General features: G+C 50.4%; 7 protein-coding genes across 7 annotated transcripts; 4 read left to right on the top strand and 3 right to left on the bottom strand.

Moving 5' to 3' along the window:
* Nucleotides 1–722: 722 nt before the first annotated feature.
* BU24DRAFT_421463 (uncharacterized protein) lies at nt 723–2886 on the bottom strand. Its single transcript, XM_033527735.1, has 3 exons — nt 2763–2886; nt 2306–2634; nt 723–2258 (listed from the first exon to the last, which is right to left on the bottom strand). Exons 1-3 carry the CDS (start codon nt 2841–2843, stop codon nt 1022–1024), a joined length of 1647 nt encoding a protein of 548 aa, XP_033386818.1. The 5' UTR covers nt 2844–2886; the 3' UTR covers nt 723–1021.
* Nucleotides 2887–5209: 2323 nt separating this feature from the next.
* BU24DRAFT_171779 (uncharacterized protein) lies at nt 5210–7840 on the top strand. The gene is made up of 4 exons (XM_033521524.1): nt 5210–5719; nt 5783–6279; nt 6331–6759; nt 6815–7840. Exons 1-4 carry the CDS (start codon nt 5388–5390, stop codon nt 7687–7689), a joined length of 2133 nt encoding a protein of 710 aa, XP_033386819.1. The 5' UTR covers nt 5210–5387; the 3' UTR covers nt 7690–7840.
* Nucleotides 7841–8944, bottom strand: BU24DRAFT_171775 (glutathione S-transferase). Its single transcript, XM_033521522.1, has one exon. It carries the CDS (start codon nt 8819–8821, stop codon nt 7991–7993), a length of 831 nt encoding a protein of 276 aa, XP_033386820.1. The 5' UTR covers nt 8822–8944; the 3' UTR covers nt 7841–7990.
* On the bottom strand, nt 8945–9437 carry BU24DRAFT_171776 (uncharacterized protein). Its single transcript, XM_033521523.1, has one exon. It carries the CDS (start codon nt 9388–9390, stop codon nt 9067–9069), a length of 324 nt encoding a protein of 107 aa, XP_033386821.1. The 5' UTR covers nt 9391–9437; the 3' UTR covers nt 8945–9066.
* Nucleotides 9438–9768: 331 nt separating this feature from the next.
* BU24DRAFT_421467 (zinc-binding oxidoreductase) lies at nt 9769–11218 on the top strand. The gene has a single exon (XM_033527736.1). It carries the CDS (start codon nt 10002–10004, stop codon nt 11007–11009), a length of 1008 nt encoding a protein of 335 aa, XP_033386822.1. The 5' UTR covers nt 9769–10001; the 3' UTR covers nt 11010–11218.
* A 4481-nt stretch (nt 11219–15699) lies between these two features.
* BU24DRAFT_345009 (uncharacterized protein) lies at nt 15700–17344 on the top strand (the record flags this gene model as incomplete). Its single annotated transcript, XM_033523429.1, has 3 exons — nt 15700–16344; nt 16407–16724; nt 16784–17344. 3 exons carry the CDS (start codon nt 15700–15702, stop codon nt 17342–17344), a joined length of 1524 nt encoding a protein of 507 aa, XP_033386823.1.
* A 649-nt stretch (nt 17345–17993) lies between these two features.
* Nucleotides 17994–18970, top strand: BU24DRAFT_171839 (uncharacterized protein). Its single transcript, XM_033521525.1, has one exon. The coding sequence runs from the start codon at nt 18213–18215 to the stop codon at nt 18819–18821; it is 609 nt and encodes a 202-aa protein (XP_033386824.1). The 5' UTR covers nt 17994–18212; the 3' UTR covers nt 18822–18970.
* The last annotated feature ends 549 nt before the right edge of the window (nt 18971–19519 follow it).

A 19519-nucleotide genomic window follows, 5' to 3' on the forward strand; every position in this document is an offset into this window, starting at 1 on the left:
CTAGCCACATGCCTTTGTCAAGACTGTTGACGGGACGGGACGGATAGCGGTTTAGCGATGCGAATGCGGGCATGGTGAATCGACATATTCGCAGTGATCATTTCGTCGATTCGCACAATCCCATGGTAGATTTCGGCTATGTCCACATCCATTAGAGCTTGTCGCGAGACATGCACCAGAGAAGAATGCCGCCTTCCTTCCCATGCATATCAATATATCTAACCATAGCTGCTGTAACGCTTATATAGATATGCTCCGTCAGTCCTGAGACCTATAGTATTGGCTCGGCTAAGTATTACCACCCTTTTGACTTCGACGTAGTGTTTGACTTTCCACTTCTGCCGACTTTGCACTCAATGACTTCCTTCTCATGGCCATCAGTCTGCATAACCTATTTGTATCAATATCTATTATAAAGAGCTCTACTAAAACCAGGCAACATAGATTTAGCACGTTCTACCGTGAAAAATCACGGCGAAATCTATAAATTTCCAGGGACAGAAATATATCCTTCACATCTAAGGATGGAGAAGAAAGGGTTCAATAGAGGATTTGTTAAGGATGTAAGGGACTTAACGCGTGTGGAGATAGGCCCATTTGTATACCTGCGAATAGTTCTCCGGTTTACTTACCATGCTTATACTATCTCGTCTTCGCAGTTCTCGTGTTTTGGTTCGTACCCACTGCGAACCATCAACATATATAGATACTAGACGGGGTGATTTCCATATAAATTGGTATATATTATCTCTCTTGAAGACCATAGTTTTAGGAAGTGATGATTCTTCGTCAAGTCAAAACTCCCACTCACTCGTACTGAAAAATATGTTGCTGTAGATTATACGACCCTATCATGAAGCTTCAACGCATGAAGGTGCAAGAAATTTATCCAAAATATCAACCAACATCATTACCACTAGACACCTACAGTGAGGAAAGAAATTCCCTCAATCTCATCCGCCCTCACTCCATACCACTACACGAATCACCGTCTCCATTAGACAAAAGGCGAATAGAACCCCTACACCCCAACCGGACCAACCCAAACCCTACCCTCCCCATCCGCCACCAGCTGCGTCTGCCCCGCAAACCAATTCTCCCTCAGCGTACTCCCCACCCTCTGATCATCAATCTCGCACACGATATCACAGGGCAGCAATCCCCTAGGTCCCCTCCTATTCCCCAACGACGCCTGCCAATAATGTTTCGTAACTGATGATGAAGAGTCGAATGCGGTAGGGTAGGGGAGGTCACTGGAGAAGGAGGAGGAGGACGGGGTGTTGGAAACGACGTCGACTAGAGTCGAGAAGATGGGGAGAGACAGGTGGCCTGGGTCGTGGGGTGAGTAGGCTTGGAGAGATATGTATTTCTTCCCGTGTAGTGGGCAGGGCGGCGGTGGGATATCATTCCTCGGTGTGGATGATTGGTATGGTTTAGGGGGTTCTGGCGGGGGTGGTGGCGGTGGAGGACGGTATGCTTTGTAGGTCTGAGGCTTGGTGTTGGGTGAGGTTCCATTTTGTGGTGGAGTTGAAGGAGATGGCGGCACTGGGCGTCGTGGTAAGGGGGGCGGCTCAGGTTGGAAATTTTGAGATGGTCGTTTGCGTGGCACGTTGAGCGGATCTTCTTGTGGTTTCCGCGAGGATCCATATGGTGATCGAGAGCGTTCCCGGATGGGGTTGTCAGGACGAAGGTTCCCGTTTGAAAATTGGTTCTGCACCCCGGGTCCAGGATCGGAGAACACTCGTTTGTTGGGCTCTGGCTTATTAGGAGGGTTGGAAGGTGGTTGCATGTTGATGTACGGAGGTGGTGGCATCCCAAAGCTTGGAGGCGCATTGAAATCAAAGTAATCTGGAGGTGGCGAGGATGCATCTCCTGTTGATGCTGGCGTTTGTTTGGTTTGGTCAGAAGGACTTTCTGCTGGTTTGGGTGCCTCCAGGCTCAAGGCCAGAGTCATGACCGCCGTTTGGGGAGCCATCGTAATCTCTGGGGGCGTATATACGAATTGTGTCACTGAAGGTGCGGGAAGAGAATATATCGGAGGCGGACTCAGATGAGAGGCATCTTCGGCGATGGGACCGTTCTTGACGCTCGCTTTTCTAGCGAGTTCATCCTGCTTCTGCTTCTCCTTGTCGGCTTTTACCTTCAATTTTGCTGTCTCTTTCTTTGCTTTCTCCACCTCCTTCAATGCTTCATCTAATGCTTTAGTTTGTGACGCGACTACCTTGATGAACGCCCTTCGTTCTGATTGGAGCTGATCCCTATATTTCCGTAAGTCGATATCGATTAGCATGAAGCAAGAGCATACATTAGTGCCTTGTTTGGATTCTTCATCTTTGCCATTTCAATGTTCAATGTCACCAGAAGTAAATTTAAAGTGCTCTTAGAGGAGTCTAATAAGCTCCGTAAAACGGTCATTCTACTCTTCTGGAAAAGGAACCGAACTCGTTTGATAAATGGGAGGGATGAATCCTTCCCCGACTGCGGCTTCAGCGAGAGCATGAGGCCATTTGCTTCTTCGTGCACCATGCCACATTGCTCGACCAGTTGCGGAAGCGTGTCGACGGCACTTTGGATGATGGAGGATCCGACGAGTTTGGTGGAGTCTTCCAAGCTCGAATGCACCAATCGAAGGACCTGCCAAGGTGTCAGCGGTGCACTGTGGTTGGGTGATAGAATCTTTGGGTTAGGTATGAGTCGACGGATTGCTTCTACGATTTTCCTGAAACAGTTGCGACCATTTATTAAGGCGAGAAAGAGTCTACCTGTGAGAAAGAAGCCATCTCGTTGCTGATATACCGCACGTCACGACCAGCTGAGCCTAGTTCGTCGGCGATGTCATTCATCGTCACAGAGATTTTGATAGCGGCAGTAGCAACCCCAGCAATGCTGGCTACTATCTCGAGGCCCGACATAGTGTTCGTGTTGATGAGTTACGTTCCACGATGGAGCGCCACGTGCATCTCAGCCTGATGCCTTGGAGACGATGTGATGTGAGGGCTGAAGAGTGGAAATGCTTGGCGCTCGGTCTATCAGTGACCAGGTATATGCGCCACCTTTCGGTAATGGAACCCTATTCAGCCTCGCCATGTGCAATAGCAAGGTTGTGAGCGATGAGAGTTTGGTTGGAAGATGAGGTTGTTCGTAACATCAGATATGCAAACCAGTGTCATTTTGGTACTATCAAAACACAATCGGAGTAGATGAGTATCATTGGCCAGATACTGAGTTATGGATTACTCGATTGGGAAAGAATCCATCAAGGACTACGACCAGACCCTGCATCGTGGGTACGGGGCAATACTGTCCGACGGCAGTGACTATTACAATAGTGATGAAGAAAGTCAGATACGGGGGATTGAAGCATAGAAGCAAGTCTGGGTAAGGTCGTTCACATGAAGTGAATTGACTGATTATACTCATAGATTGATTAAATCGAAGCGAGCGCAAAGGTGAGACGGAGTTCGGTCCGGGCTAGAGCTGACAGATGGCGTGCGGGACAAAGGAAAAGTACAGTAACCAAGTACTCCGTACCTGTCTAAGTGCCTGAAGTATTGGTACGCAGTAGGTACGGACGCTTACAATGTACTCTTCTGGGATAATAATCCAGATCTGGGTATGCTTCGAGTACAAGTAACTTAGAAGTGCATCAGCCATAACGAGTGAGTGTTAATTATTTACACTGCCATGACTGTCCAACTACCCAGACACCCAGAATGCGATGCAAGTTAGCGTTTCGTCGATCTTGACTTGAGACGTTTAGCGTACTTGTCAGAGGATACCCGCTAACACCTAGTGCAAGTCTAATTGACGGAAGAAGGAGAATAACTACCTTAGCCTTAGGAATAACTAAAGAGAGGGAGGGGAGTTGCTGATTGTAAGATGAGATGAACAACAAGAACGCTTTTGCGAAGAGCTGATGATATTGCTGATGAGGATGAGTATGATGATGATGGGGCATTAGCGAGGATCGACGCAGGGGGACAGTCAGGATGATGGAAGTTGAAAAGTGGGAAGTTGCAGCGGATTATGACGTTATTCTATGCATCGCCCACAGTGTATGGGGGTATGGAGGTATGGGTAGGGAATGATCCGAGTGCCGGATACAGGAGGGAGCAATGCGTAACACTGCACACCCAAGAACATACCTAAGCATGCAACACCGTACGCGCGCAGACACCTAACTAGATGCAAACAGGTAGAGAACCATCATACTCGTAATTACTGTACTGTGCAGGTTGCAAAAATCATGATGGCAATCTTTAATAATTGTCAAGTGGTTCTCCATGTTCTTGGTGGTTGTCTTGGCAGATGTCTCGTCCCAATGCCGTAATCAACTGTCACCCTCAACGGAAGGAGACTTGCCCGCTTGCGCCCGCATTCTGTCAATCACATCAAATGGATAGTTTAAGGGTCCACGATTGAAAGGGTGGGAGGGTTCAATGGATCAGTGGTTGATTCTGCGGCACAAAAGTCTTGTCACAGGTGTAGGCCATAGATGTAGGGAACAGAATTATAGGGACAAAAGTCTTTGACTGTCGAGACTTGAGGGGTACGAGGTATGGATTGTATGAAGGGTTATGATAATTGATGGGTGATGGCTGAATTGATTGGATGGATTGCGGCCATTCATGGTTTAGCTCAGCAAGTAGTACGGGATCTGTCAGCCGATCTAACTGTAACTAACTAGAACTACTGGATGCGCCATTCAATCCGCCCTTTCCTCTTCCGGTTGGTCTCGATCTCCTTCCCTGTGTGTCTCCTCTGTTTCTCCTCCTCTCAATCTCCCTCTGGCTTCTTGGGGGGCTTGGACTTTTAGGACTTTTGGGGGGAGAAAAGCAAGAAGCACGACTCACTGGCAACGGACTGCCAACCAACTCTTTTCTTGGATCAATTCCACCCATTACATAGCTGTATTCGTCGTCAAGAAACACCACTTCCAACTTACCTACCTTTGCCTAAAAATCCTTGGTGCTTGCTTGCGTGCTTGGGTCCTGGACCCGGGTTCTGGTACGTTCCTGCCAGGCATCTGACGGTCTCTTACTCCATCCTCTGGTCGACATATACACCATACACCACGCTACACCACTTTACTACTCTACCAGTACGAGTAACTACTGCTTGTCTCGTTCCGCCTCCCTCTCCTCACTTGCTCCTTCCTTCATTTCGCCATCCTCTCGTCCCGTTGCGCTCGAGGCTCGAGGCTCACGGCTCAGACCTCAATTAATTCAACAGTCACCTCGACAGGTTCCTACCTCCCTCTCCTGCACGCTTTTGTATTCACCAACCTCCCGCTGCTGCGGCGGCAGTATCGCGTACTGTAGCATACATCGCGAACACCTTGATTCCTTGAGGGCGACAACACCACAGCTACCATCACCACCATAGCCATGGATAAACTGAAGTCCAAGGCCCGGACTGCCCGCAATACGGTCGCTGAACGTGCGTCGCGCGGGACCGGTACCGCGTCCTTGTCCGCTCCCCATGAAGGACTCCCACCGCAAGACAATGCCAGCACCACTGCTGTCAACGAAGGCATTCTCGGCCCTCAGACTGCTGCTCGCGACTTCGCTGCTGGAGACGACCAACCCGTGCCTCAGCCTAGAATAGAACCTCCTACCTCCCTGCAGTCCTCCGTCGATGCCGGAAAGCCTGTCCCCAAGCCGCTTCCCAGGCCCCCAAATCCCGAAAGTTACTCCAGTTACTCAAGGCAGAACCTAAGGTAAGTCGAGCTGATCCTACGACATGATAAACTACGAGCGATGAGTCTAATTGTTGCGCGCAGCCCGCCTCAAGATGCGACCATCATTCCCGGTAGACAAAGAAGTACCTCCGCACCACAACGAAACCTGTTAGCTCCTCCCACTCGTCCTTCTATGCGCCCCAACACCAGCATGCGTCAGTCCAGTATCGCCATCCGGCGGATGCCCTCGCACGCGGAACTCAGACAGCAGCTAGAGGCCGACAAGGAAGCTGCTACTGCCGCTAACAATCAGTTGCGTACTCCTGGTGAGAAGCTGGCACCCCTCGACGAAGACTGTGCCCTGGCCCTGAATGACGCCCAAGCCCATCCACTGCCTCCCACACCGACACCCACGCCAGGCGACGGACAGACTCCAGGATTCTTCAGGAGGGCCAGTCAAACTATCCAACAGAGATTTGGCATGGGCAGCACCGGCAGCGAGGACAGGCAATTCGTAGAACCTACTGGTACCCATGTTACGACGCCACTCCCACAAAATGTCTATCGTTCCGATATAGTGGACGTTTTGGACACTATTGGCAAGTTTGAGCAATCAAGTGGATTTTACTCTGGCAACTAACAGCCTACAGATCCCGAAGTGCAAACGTTGACATCGCTCACCAACGTCCAAAACTCATTATTCGTCCCCAATTTGGGTCGCTTTGTCAATCGACGGCCGACATACACTCTACGCCCTGCGCCAAGTGAAGTGCAGAGTCTCGAAGATATCAATACCATACTAGAACCTGCCCGTGCAGCTCAGGCCGAAGAACAACAGGCACAACAAGCAGCACCGTCGCTGGTCAGATCGCAGACTGGTGCCACCATGACCACCCTGAACACAATCGACTCTCATCTGAGCGATTCGCGATATGCCGTGTTACCTCATGGGACATCTCTTGAAGGCTGGACGAGGGAAGAAAAGCAGGAATTGAACGATCACGTCCGACACATGCTGCACTCCCGAAGGTCTAAATTCAAGCGATCCATGAGAGGTTTCGGCCAATACGTTCGTCGTCGTAAGTTTTCACGTTCCCGATATCGTCCAGCAATACGCTAACCATTACGCAACAGCTCTGGGCTTCGCCGTTACGTTATATGCTACACTCATCACCCTCTTTGGTCTTGCATGGGTGCTCTTCTTAATCGGCTGGGTCAACGTCGGTGGCCACCAGATCTATGTCATTCACATCATCGACAGTGTACTCGTTGCTCTCTTCGCCATTGTTGGAGACGGTCTAGCTCCCTTCCGCGCGGTTGATACTTATCACATGATTTACATCGCGCATTATCATCACTACACTTGGTCGCGTAGAAAGAAGGACTTGTTGCCAGAACTCCACGACCATAACGATCTGCCTTCCAACAACGCTCCTATGACTAGGCGTCGCGATTCCGACACCGAGGACCCGGAAAAGCAACTGGAATTCACCGTTCTCACCCCCAAGCAGCAAGCTAAACTCGAGCACCACCAGGCCAAGTTCTGCAAGTCGCATTCGTTCTACAAGCCACACGAGACCGAAACCCATTACGCCTTTCCCCTTCGTCTCCTCGTCGCCATCGTCGTTCTTTTGGATTGTCACTCACTGCTCCAAATCTCGCTCGGAGCATGCACGTGGGGTATCTACTACAAGCACCGCCCCTTTGCGATCACCACTGTCATTCTATGTGTTTCCATCACCTGTAACGCGACAGCAGGTCTGTTGATCTTGCTCGGCGACAAGAAGACCAGGAAGAAGGACGTCCTCGAGCGTATGAACAGACAGGAATTGACTGAGGAGGCAATGCGTCACATCGCGAAGAAGAAGGAGCGTGAAAGTGAGAGCGAGAGGGAAGAGGAGGAAGGCAAAGGAAGGCGCAGCTTGGATATATTCCGACGTCACGGCGGACCGAGCAAGGTTTCCAGCAAGACGGAGGACAAGAACGGAAAAGTCGAGGCATATCCTTGAAACTATGCACATACTAATCTCTCTTATATGTTGTTATTTTCGCTTCAGGCTATTGGATATTTAGATTCAGCGCGAGATGTTTGGTGTTGGGGTATATGTGGTAGTAATCTTGGTCTGATGTTATTTCCGCGATCTTAACATCAGCCTCGATGTCGGTTGTGTTAAAAAGTTTGATATCTCCCGACGTTAAACCAACCAGGAGCATTCGAATATCATATATCTCTCTGCGGATTCATTGTTGTATAGTGGTGAAAGATCTGCTGCACAATCGACCGTTTTCAATACACTTTGAGACCTTTTATCAAGGCACGCCTCTTCCTGCTCTCGTCGCCTTTGCCAATTCGGACTGTGCCTTGTCGTCCGCATATCTCTGATAGATGGGCAAATAAAACTCCTGCTCACTTGTCGTCTCCTTCACGCTCTTCCTCTCCTCGATAGCCCTCAACCACTTCCTAAATCTGCCCCAGACCTCCTCGTCCTCTCCGCCCTCGCCCTCCCCAGGGATGCCCAAGCCCCCCTTGAAATGATCAAACACCCACAGCCGGATCCCCCAAGGCCCCAACACAACATCCACGAACCCGAGCTCCTCCCCACCCCAAAACGGACCCTCGTGATGCAATTCCGCCGCAAACTCCTTCAAAAACCCCAAAAACTCCCTCCTCTTCCCCTCCAGCGCCTCCCCACCCTCCGTGTCCTGCAAGAAACGATGAAACGATGGGATGACCCTGCTCGTGACGAAATCCGCCCAGATGCGGCTCCTAGCCCTGTCGTACGGATCCTCCGGCAGCAGGCGCGGGCCGTGGTCCGGGAACGCATCCTCGAGGAACTGCAACAGCACGTTGCTCTCGTACAGCGGCTTCCCGTCGTACTCGAGCGTGGGCACGAGGCCCCGCGGGTTGAGGGACAGCAGCGACGGCGGCTTGTCGTACGGGTTCACCTCGACGTACTGGTACGGGATGCGCTTCTCCTCGAGGGCGATCCAGACGCGCTGCACGAACGGGCAGAACCATCCGCTGTAGAGGGTGACGCCGGCGTGAGGGGCGGCGGCTGAGTGCGCCTCGACGGTTGCTTGCGCGAGGCCGCTGGCTGTAGGATGGAGGTCTGCGTCGGGGTGGGAGGTTGTGGGCGGCATTTTGGTATAGCCTTTTCTCTCTATCTCTTTCAGATATGTATATACCCTTTGTGGTGCTAGGGTGGGTATTGAATATGGATTTGGGGTGAGTAGAACGAGGGGTTAGACGATTGAGGCCAGAGGATTTTCTGTAGAAGGGGAGTAGCGAGGAGAATGATCAACTTATGCCGATTACCAATTCGAGATCACGAATCCAGCGTATTCATCACGACATATCTTGCGGAGAAGTACAATCGACGACGTTGTCATAAATAGCGGGGGCTCATGGAGCTGGATGATCTGCTCGATGACGCAAGCGGGGAAATGTTCATGGCTGAACGGTAGCTGGGGTAATTACTCGATGGCATTACAGCGATTTGAGACAATGTTGACATTATTCTAGCCTGAACATTTCCAATGCACGATTGAGGAAGGGAGATATCTGGTTTTCGGATCAATTGAACTAATTCTTTTCCATTCCTTCCATCAATTTTGTGGATATTTTTGCAAGATATAGCGTCAATCAGGCACGACTTCCTGATTCCAGCTATCGATTCATGCTCCACTGAAGCAATGCAGAGTTTGATCATCTGTGAATTGATTTATAATCTCCAAGATCGTGAAAGGGCAATAATCATCACGAAATTGACTGTCGACTGGAGGACCGTGTTGAGCCCTACATACAGTGATCAATCGCTAGCAGGCTGGACCTGCCCCATGCGGATTGGTAGTTAATGATCCGTACCAGGAAGATTAAAGTGGACGGCAACGTCAACGTTCGCTGATTGTCAAAAAGAAGGCCGAGACACCGAATTGCCATTTGTCACCAATAATTGGTCTGTATTACCTTCTACGACTGGCAGCGTTGCAATGGAATGGGTTTTGAATAGCTTTTTGTGGTATTAGAGTTTCTGCAACCCCGCAATTCTAATATCAACTCAGAAACTGGATATCACTTTTAAGGAATCAATTCCGCCCCGCGAACCTTTCATATGTGTATGAAGTAAGCTGTCAAGGCAATTGACTTCCACGCCACGGTCGTTTGATCAAGCATTCTCAACGGTGGCGAGGCCGTAGGCAAAACACCATATATGTTCATACGAACCTACTCGAATCATATCTCACAAAGAAAATCCACAGCATCCTAATCCCCACCTTTGGCCTACAACTTCTCCAATTGTAACACGTGCCACGATCCAACATGCGCGCTCTCATTCATACAGGAGAGCCTCGAACTCTCAAGATCGATAACGACCACCCGGAACCGACTCCATCAGAGCACTACACGATCCGTACGCGAGCAACGGCACTGACCCGAGAAGAACTCACCTGGCCGGAGACCCTCTCCCAAAAGACCCCCGTACCTGGCTACGACCTATCGGGTGTGGTCCTCTCCACGCCCACCCTTCCCGATGGAGCCTCGACGGCGGCCAATTGGAAGTTCAAGCCCGGGGACGAGATCTACGCCATGACTACCTTTGTCAACAAGGGCAATGCAAGGGAAATCACCGAGGCCACGGAGAAGGAACTCGCACTCAAACCCAAGAATCTGAGCTGGCAGGAGGCGGCTACCGTGCCACTGAGTGCGCTGAGTGCCTGGCAGGCGCTATTCGATCACTGCGCGCTCGAACCTGTCTTCAATAAGGATAGCAATGCTTCCGCTTCCTCGACATCGACAAAGAATAAAGGGAAGAGAATACTAATCACGGCCGCATCGGGAAGTGTCGGTATATGGGCCGTGCAGCTTGCTCGTCTGGCTGGCCTCGAGATCGTAGCCACGTGTGGGCCTTCGAACGTCAAGTTCGTGGAGGGGTTGGGGGCACATACCGTGCTGGATTACACCACTGTTGATCTACTTCAATGGGTGGAGGAGGACAGGGAGTCGCGGGCGTTCGACATCGTGCTGGACTGCGTGGGACGCAAGACCCTCGTCGATGCATGGAAGTGCGTGAGACGGAACGGGAGGATGGTCAGCGTCGCCGAGCCAGCAGATCGCAAGAAGCCAGATCAAGGGGTCGCTGAGGGGGTGGACAGCGTGTGGTTCATCGTGAAGGAGAACCCGGAGCAGTTGGCCGCCATCGCGGATCTGATTGAGCGGCAGGAGTGCATAGCCGTCGTAGACAGCGTCTACACGTTGGACCAATTCGAGGCCGCGTTTGAGCGATTGGAGAAAGGGCATGCTAGGGGCAAGGTTGTCATCACGTTGTAAGACGTGCGGAGATATAACTAAGATGCTTAAGCTTCTTTGCATTGTTCGCCTTGTTCGCCCGGCAGACTGTACGTTACTCGTGCTTTCGTTCATGCTACATTGGAAATGCTTTGAACGAATGGATAGAAATCGATTATCATTGTTGCAAGTTGGGCAGCATGTGCTGGTGCACAGAGAGAACGATATCCACTTCGGACCCAGAATTGATTCACAACTAATCGCAAGACTTGCAGAAAAGAATCCGAGCCGCATTGCTGACTGAGCCTCATAAAAAAAAGTCTGATTAACATTATCCGTACTTGTTACTGTTTCATAATTGTTTTCTTTCCTTAAGCCAGACGGCCCGTGTCCGACATGAAGAGTGTAGTAGCCGAAGTCAATGATCTACGTGCCGATAAAGTACAAGTAGTGTGAGGTTAGATACTATAGCGCGCTTCTGTCATCATCACGGAACATTAGACAACGAATGAGTCAAACGTGACTTGGACAATCTTGGGTGAAGATAAAATAATTGCACTATTGACCGCTTGTTATTCACATTTTGCATATATCGTCAATTCAAGACTGCATGTGAGGGGTAAGATGGAGAGGTCTATGTCGAGTATCGCATCGGATTGGCTGGGATCTTTTACCATGCATGGTTGAATTACTAATGTGAAGTTCCGCTATCAAGACGATAGTGATATTATATCGAACTACAGCTGGATCAAGGAAACTTTTCCGGTAGCAGATGTGTATTCGAGATGTAGGAATTGGCATACGGTCTCATGACTTCTGCTGCGACTCAGGTGATGATGAGCGTTCCATGTGCAATTTACCCATTTGTCATATTGGAAACAGAGTGGAGAACAGGCCAAGGTTCGGAAAGAGAGAAAAAAAAATCGATTGCAATATGGTACAGCACAATAACTCGTATGCTCGGTCCCTCCCGCACTTCGGACATAAACAAGGCCGATCCGCGAGAACATCCTTGGAACATGCATATCACGTATGTGACTAGGTCGGCGTTGTGATAGTTGGCGCTTCTCTGCCTCGCCAAAGTTAGGATGTTGCCAAGGTGGTTTAGACTTTTGGAAGTCACAAGTCTGATTGCGTCGATTACTGTTGCCTTGAAAGGAAGAAGAAGAAGAAGAAGACGGCGACGACAGCGATCAAAGTCTAAGACATTTTATTTCCCCCAAGGGTAAGAGGTGATCCTTTGTATACGTATCTGTATAGTTAATTGCGTAGGCATACCCTACCGATTGGGACAAAGAAGCGAATCGTGGCACGTCGTCATTGAGCGCGCAGGCTCTCGGTGTGCGCAAGCCTCAAGGCGCATGTCAGGGTACTCGTAGTCCAGTTCAAGCGGTCAGCCCTACCGGACGACCATAAGACAACAGCACAAGGGCTTGACTAGAGGCTTTAGGGAAAAAAACATGGCGAATGGATCCGAAAAGCAAGCGGTGTAAATTATGTTGGAAGACGACAACGCTAAATGCCAGGGCTTGCAGGTGAATGAGTCAAAGAAGCGAAAACTGATGAGGCACATGAACCATCTATATCCCGGCATTGGTTCGTACGAGGCTGGTGTACGAGGACTAATGCACTGGGACCGATGTTTGCTTCAGAATGCGTCGCAGGTAGTTGATGAACGGTATGAATAGTCACATTTATGGCGTGGTGATGGGTAGAGGCTGCTATGTAACTAACTAACATGACGTTTGGGATTTATCTGTTATCCAAAAGTGCAAAGCGACTGGTGAAACGAGCCAGACCAATAATACTATGTAACTCGGTTAACGTTTGCTATGAATCTCACGTTTGATCCCAATCTTGAAATGTTTCACACGAAAGATGGGGAAAGAACCACAATGGCGTGGTTGACAGGCAGGCTGCGCAAGGCTTTGCATTCTGTTTCTCTAGTCGCCGGCGGATAGTGGTGATATCAGAGATCCGAAGGAGGAGAAGGGCGGACTGAGGATGTTCGGAGATCTGGGCAATGCTCGGAAACCGCGGATAGAGACAGCAGCCGAAGCCGAAGCAGGACGATTGGACGATGAGAAGGTTCGACGATCGGTCGATTGGACAGGGAGTGGCTATTGTGCGAGGGATGCGAGGCGGGCGTGGGTACCTCGTAGGCGTGGGTAGGGGGACAAGAATGAAGTCGGAAAAGGTTGCATGTTTTGGTGTATTGCCAAGGCGCGTAGAAAGCTTGATCAATGTGTGATTTGGCGATTTGACGTCGATCGATGCAAGTGCTCGTGGGTGAGGTGAGACCGAGAACAGCCTGCGGGAGTCAGCGGAAAGACTACGGTTTGCACGGCACTGCCAGCATGCACCGAGACTGTATTGTACAGTACTGCAGCTGCAAGTGGCTGCATCAATCAACCTGTATTACTAGATACTACGAGTACGGACGGGGTTTATGGGTGAGATGTGTAGGCAGCGATGTTTAATACCGGCATGCATCACGCCAGAGACGTTTGATTTCCTAAACTCCGAGATGGTGTACGGAGTATAGCAGTTGGCCTACCTGATTATCTTATTAGCTACTCCGTACAAGCACAGAGTACCTATGACCTAGACATAGTTTCCATTACGAGTAGTTGGTAGCTAGTGAGTACAGAGAATTGCGTGCATATCCGACATGATCCATGGGTTGTCTACATTGCGGAACACGCACCATACATGGCAGTAGAACATCTGACCAAAGCGAGAGAGAAGAGGCGGGGAAAGGGAAGCGAGGCATCCAGTGTGCAACATGCGCTGCGACGTGCGACGTTCAACATGCGCCTAGCTCTGGGAATGGCACGGCATGCCATTTGATTCACAATCCATTTGGTGGCTGGGCAGGACAAGGCATGGCAGGGCAGGGCAGGGCATGGACGACGTTGGGAAGATGGATGGATGCGTGCAAAGCGGTGACCAGGATCCCACTTTGGGCTTACATGTATTGACGACGGACTAATGACCATACTAATTGGCTGTGTTTGTGTTGTACTTGTACGTGTACATACGCCATTATGGAATAAAGGTACAGACATAGGACACAACCATGACTACTCCCTCGTGCCCAGCACGAATTAGCACACATGGGAATTTTATGGATGACCGAAATGGGAAAAGGAAATTACTTGGTGACTGTGACGGTGATGATGTTTATTAATGATGGGAAAGATAATGATGATGAAGCATTAAAAGAGGCTAGGTAAGAGGGTGTAAGCTAAGCTATGACTGGTGGTGGTGGGAGCGTGGGAGCTATTGCGCAGAGCCGCCAGACATTGGTCTCCACTCTTTTCGACGACGATGGAAAGACTGAAGAAGAGAAAAGAAAAATTTACACGAGAGGTTGTAGACCGGTTTGGGAGAAGGATGAAGGAAGAGTGGAGACATTCTGGAGAGTGGAGAATTGGCAAAAGGAAAAAAAAGGACATTCGGATGATTCGGAGAGTACAAGAGTCCATAGATATTACATACACACAGCATGTAGTTAGTAGTGTAGTCTACCTGTACCTGGGTACATACCATACAGTACATAGTCAGTGTAATAGTAAAGTCTTGTGTTGTCATGGATGTGATGGACGTCACTCGAACGATTCACGGCAAGGCTAAGCAGACTAACCAGATGTGGAGTAACTTAACAAATGATCAACTAATCAACCAATCAATTTAATCGTTCACTAGACGCAGGTAGCTGTCGGTGCTGTCCCACCCCCAAGATGACAGCGCCCAAGGTTACTAACTAATTATCCCCATTCCCCATTTCCCTTGTCAGTTAAGAAACATTATGTATGATTATCCTAGAATTGTCACGAGTAGTCCTTGACAAAGACCCATGGCTGACCTGAACGGCTCCTCCGATTTTTGGTGCTCCCGCCCACCACCGTTGGCTGTAGGTAGCTATTGTATCATCCATCCCGGCAGAGACCGGACGAACAGACCTCATATTTCAAAAGCCCTTCCCCCTCCTCCAATCCAGATATAATATTACTTACCTCTTACCTGCCGAGTACCTTCTCTTATTCCCTTCCATTAATTAGCTACTCGTCCCTTCCGGCTTCAACGTGTGTGCTGTCCTGCTTTGTCGCTGCCTCATCCTTTGACACACGCACACACACTTATCATCCCACCCATCACTGTTGCGCCGTGCTCAGAAGCTCTACCATAGCTTTGTCTTCAACCTACTTTACCCTACTATGTACGTGCGCCTCCATAGCCTCGTCCTGTTCACTACCCTCTAGCTTTGGAGAATGATCTTACTGACACAATACCTTAGACCTCGCCTTCGTTTCCTAGTAGACATCTATACCTCCACATCCGTTACTCTCCGATACCACAATATCCTATAGTCTCATCCAAACTTACACACATGGCGCGAGGACGCGGATTGGAGCTAGCTGCTGCTGCGCTTCTATTGGGCGCTCTACCTTTAGCTCTTGCCCATGGCAATGGCGAGGAGCATGGCGAGCACGGAGGAATGAATATGGATATGCATGATGCGCCAAAACCCGTGCCAGCCGGCACAGAACCGAAGAGCTACTGGGCGCTTTCTGAGCATGCAGGCCTCATGTATTGGCATATCGGTCTCGAAATCCTCGCGTGGTTCATTACATTGCCCGTCGGTAAGTCGAAATCAGTGGAGTCGGAAGCTTCCGGCATTCAATTGGAAATGGCGCAGGGCACATACTAAACAATCTCAACAGGTGTGATGTTGAGTATTGCACGATCGCGGCTCGCATTGGCTTTCCAATTCCTGTTCATCGTCATCAATGCTTTCGCCCTATTGCTCGGCGTGGTCTACAACCACAAAACCCCCGAAATGTATGCAAACAATGCACACGGCAAGACCGGATGGATCATTACCTGGATCGCTTCAGCCTGGGTTTTCATGGCTCTTGTTCAGGTTTATGCAGGCCGAGCTTCGTCGCCCGAGTCTACAGACGACGAAACCCAACCCATGACCACGGCCAACATGGCCCGCTACCAGCGCGTGCAAGATTGCCTTCCAGATCCTTCGCGCTTTTCGAACGATTCGGGCCAGGGTACGGAGCGCAACTCCGCATCTCTCTTCGGCCACTCTAGGTCTCCCAGCGTCGAGGAGGACGAGCATCTTTTCAGTGGACCCACTCGGAGGTACACTTCTGACGACGACGAAGCTTTCGATGAGACCGAGAAGCCGAAATTTTTGCGTAACACTGCGGTCGACAATTTCTTCTCACGAAATGTCGCCCGCTTCGCAGTGGGTCGTCCTCTCAAGTGGCTTCGCTTCTTCTATGTTGTTATCGAGAGGACTATCCTGGTTCAAGGTTTCGTAGCATTTGCAACCGGAACTGTGGTCTATGGTGGTATTGCAGTAAGTCCTTCCCTCCCTCGAAGATTCTTTTCTTTTATCGGATGGCTGACAATGGATTCTAGCACGGCGGCGCTGTCTTCAATGTCCTTGCCCACTACGTGAAAGGCGCCATCTTTTTCGGATATGGACTTCTAACTCTCGGCCGCTGGATGGGAGCCTTTGCGGATTTTGGCTGGGCTTGGAACATGAAGCCATGCAAGGATGTAGTCGGTCGTCGGAAAGCGGGTGTACCATCTGCCGAGTTCACCGAATCCTTCGTCATTTTCCTCTACGGCTGCACAAATGTATTCCTCGAGCATCTTGCTGCATGGGGAGATGCGTGGACTGCTCAGGACTTGGAGCATGTCTCCATCTCCGTGATGTTCTTTGGTGGTGGTTTGGTAAGTTGTCTTCGTTGCCTGTTAGTTAGCGCGGCCATTCACTAACACCGATGCGCTAGTTGGGCATGATTGTCGAATCGCGAAAGATGCGCGAGCTGCTTAACTCATCCGTCCTATCATCTCAGCCTGTTGGCCAACAGCAGGACGAGGCATGGAAACAGCCAAGACAGTACAATTTTTCGATGAATCCCATGCCAGCACTGATCATTCTGCTGTTGGGTAAGATGATGAGCTCTCACCACCAGGCTTCCATGCTGTCTACCATGATCCACACCCAGTGGGGTAGCATGTTCATGGGCTTTGCTCTTGCCCGTGGCCTCACCTACATCACCCTCTTCATCTCTCCTCCTTCATCCTTCCTGCCCTCTCGCCCGCCTACCGAGGTCATCACTTCCTTCTGCCTGATCGCCGGTGGCATCACCTTCATTGTGAGCAACAAGGACACTGTTGCGGCTCTTGAGTCGTACAACCTGGACGCCATGTTCACGTTCACCGTCACCATGGGCTTGACGGCTCTCCTCATGGCCTGGACTACCGTCTTGATCGCTATCAAGGGCTGGGCGGTACGCAAGGAGAGCACCACCCGATATGCCAAGCACACTGCCGGTGCATTGGCTTGAACATTTCCTATCGACCGACATATCGTTGCTGCTTTTTACAAGACCATCAATTCTCCTCTGGAATGGATTCACCTAATCCTAATTTTCGACCTTGAAGGTCCGGTCCGGTCCGCTCTCAGGAGTCACTCATACCCCCTAGACGAAAGGCGACACAGACCTTGGTTACTGTGTCCAGCCTTTTGAGTTCTCTGTTTTCTTTTTTTCCTTCCGTTTCGCCTTCATGACGATTTTGCTTTTATGATACCATTTGCAGTGATACCTCCTCTCTCCTATGGGAACGGCGACTACCGCCCGGAAATGCTGCATTTACACATTTTTATGGTCTTTCTCTTTCTCTCTATCCCTCTCCTCGTTTGGAGGAACACACGCGGAGGTAATGCTTAATGTCGTTGACGAATGTGTTTGTTTTGCAGTTTGGGGTCGAGGCTGAAAAGCTCCCTGAGCTGGTCAGAGGATGGGGAAGTAGAGGAGGAAATCGAGATGATGAGATGATGAACTAATTGTCCTGTTGGATGGAGATAGTCTTATCGAATAGTTATACTGGAACTCACGATCTATTCTTGGGATTTACTGGGAAGATCTTGGTTAGAGCTCCGGGTATCTATCCGAACCATGAAATGAATAAAGCCATGTACATACACTTCTCCCTGACATCCTATGCACATTAGACCACTGGTGCGTGAAGCATACAAACACCATTTCTGACATTTTACGGTCGAAGTCTTACAAGTGAGTTTGTTTATTTAGACAACAAACGACAAGTGCGAATTGGGTGGTGTGAACCAAGAAGGCCACTCATTGGCCTCTTCAACGCCGTGAAGTCATCATCTACACCCCCCTCCCCCTTCCCCTCGTCGCACCTCTCGCAATGCCACTTCCACCCCTAGTGCTCCCCCTCGTCCCTCTCGGCGCTCCACCCCTCGTAGGAATCCCACCTCCTCCGCCCGCCCTCCCACCAGCCCTCGGTATACCCCTGCCCCTCCCTATCCTAGAAGGCGGAGCGGACGCATCTAGCCTGGAGGACGCGCCGGGCTTCTTGCTGCTAGGCGGGTTCTCGACGAACGAGGTGTCGGTCGTCAGGAACGTGGCCTCGACGTCTGGCACCGCGGGGTCCTGTCCGTTGTTTGCGCCTCCTGGCCCTATGGAGGAGGAGAAGTCCGGTTGGTTCTGGGGCCGCTTGAAGGATTCTGGCGCTGGGGTCTGGCGGTCCGGAATGTCAGTACATGTATGCTCTCAAACCTGCGTAGTTTCCGGAGACATGAATAGAGAAAATGGACATACCTCTGGGAAATCCACACAAAAAGCATTCATGTTCATGCCGTACAGAAAGCCCGCGAAGCTCTCGGAGAAGCGAGCCAGGCTCTCGTGCATGAGCTGCAGCTGGACGAAGTTGGACTCGAGGTCGGCCATTGCGTCCGAGAGCTCTGCGAAGTCATCTTGTAGGAGCTCGAGGGGGGATACGGAGCCGGGGGCGTAGGGACCCCGGACGCGAGACGCGCTGTCGCGGAGAGAGGAGCGGGAGGAAGGTCGGAGGGGAGTTGTCGGGCGGGAGCGAGGGGACTTGGAGCGAGGACGTGGCGGGCGTGACTGGCGGATTGTCGATGGGGGTTCGGCTTGCGGTGTTGTGGAGGTCATGGTTGTTTATTTGGTGGTTTGGTCCTTGTATGTATGGAGAGGGGTAGAGTAGTGTTGGTGGTGAAGTGTATTATTGTACGATGGATGATGTTTTCCAGGGGGGTTCGTGGGATTTCAATTGTCGATTTTCGATCGTGCAATGTCCAATGTTTGGTCAAAAGTCCGTCATTCGGTCATGTTTGTTGGTTGTTTTGATACGAGCAGAGGCAAAGAGGAGGGGAAAACAAATCCCCAGATATCTCTCTGTCTAATTAGAATAGGCGCTAAACCCATTCAAGCTCCCACTCATATTTTAACTTCCCCATTGCAATTGTAAGTTCGTGACTATGTAACTTATGGCCAAGGTACCTAATGCTATGACTACACAGTATGGCTTTAGAATTATGACGATGACGGCATTTCCCTCTCCAAGTCTTGTTGTCGTCAAGTAGATCACTCAGCGCAATCCAATCCTCACAAGTAAGAACGACGACAACTACGACTGCTGCCGTCATCACGACATACATATACCTCGTACATACATACATACATTTACGCCGT

The sequence above is a fragment of the Aaosphaeria arxii genome, assembly GCF_010015735.1.
Source record: "Aaosphaeria arxii CBS 175.79 unplaced genomic scaffold BU24scaffold_3, whole genome shotgun sequence".
Lineage (NCBI taxonomy): Eukaryota > Fungi > Ascomycota > Dothideomycetes > Pleosporales > Aaosphaeria > Aaosphaeria arxii.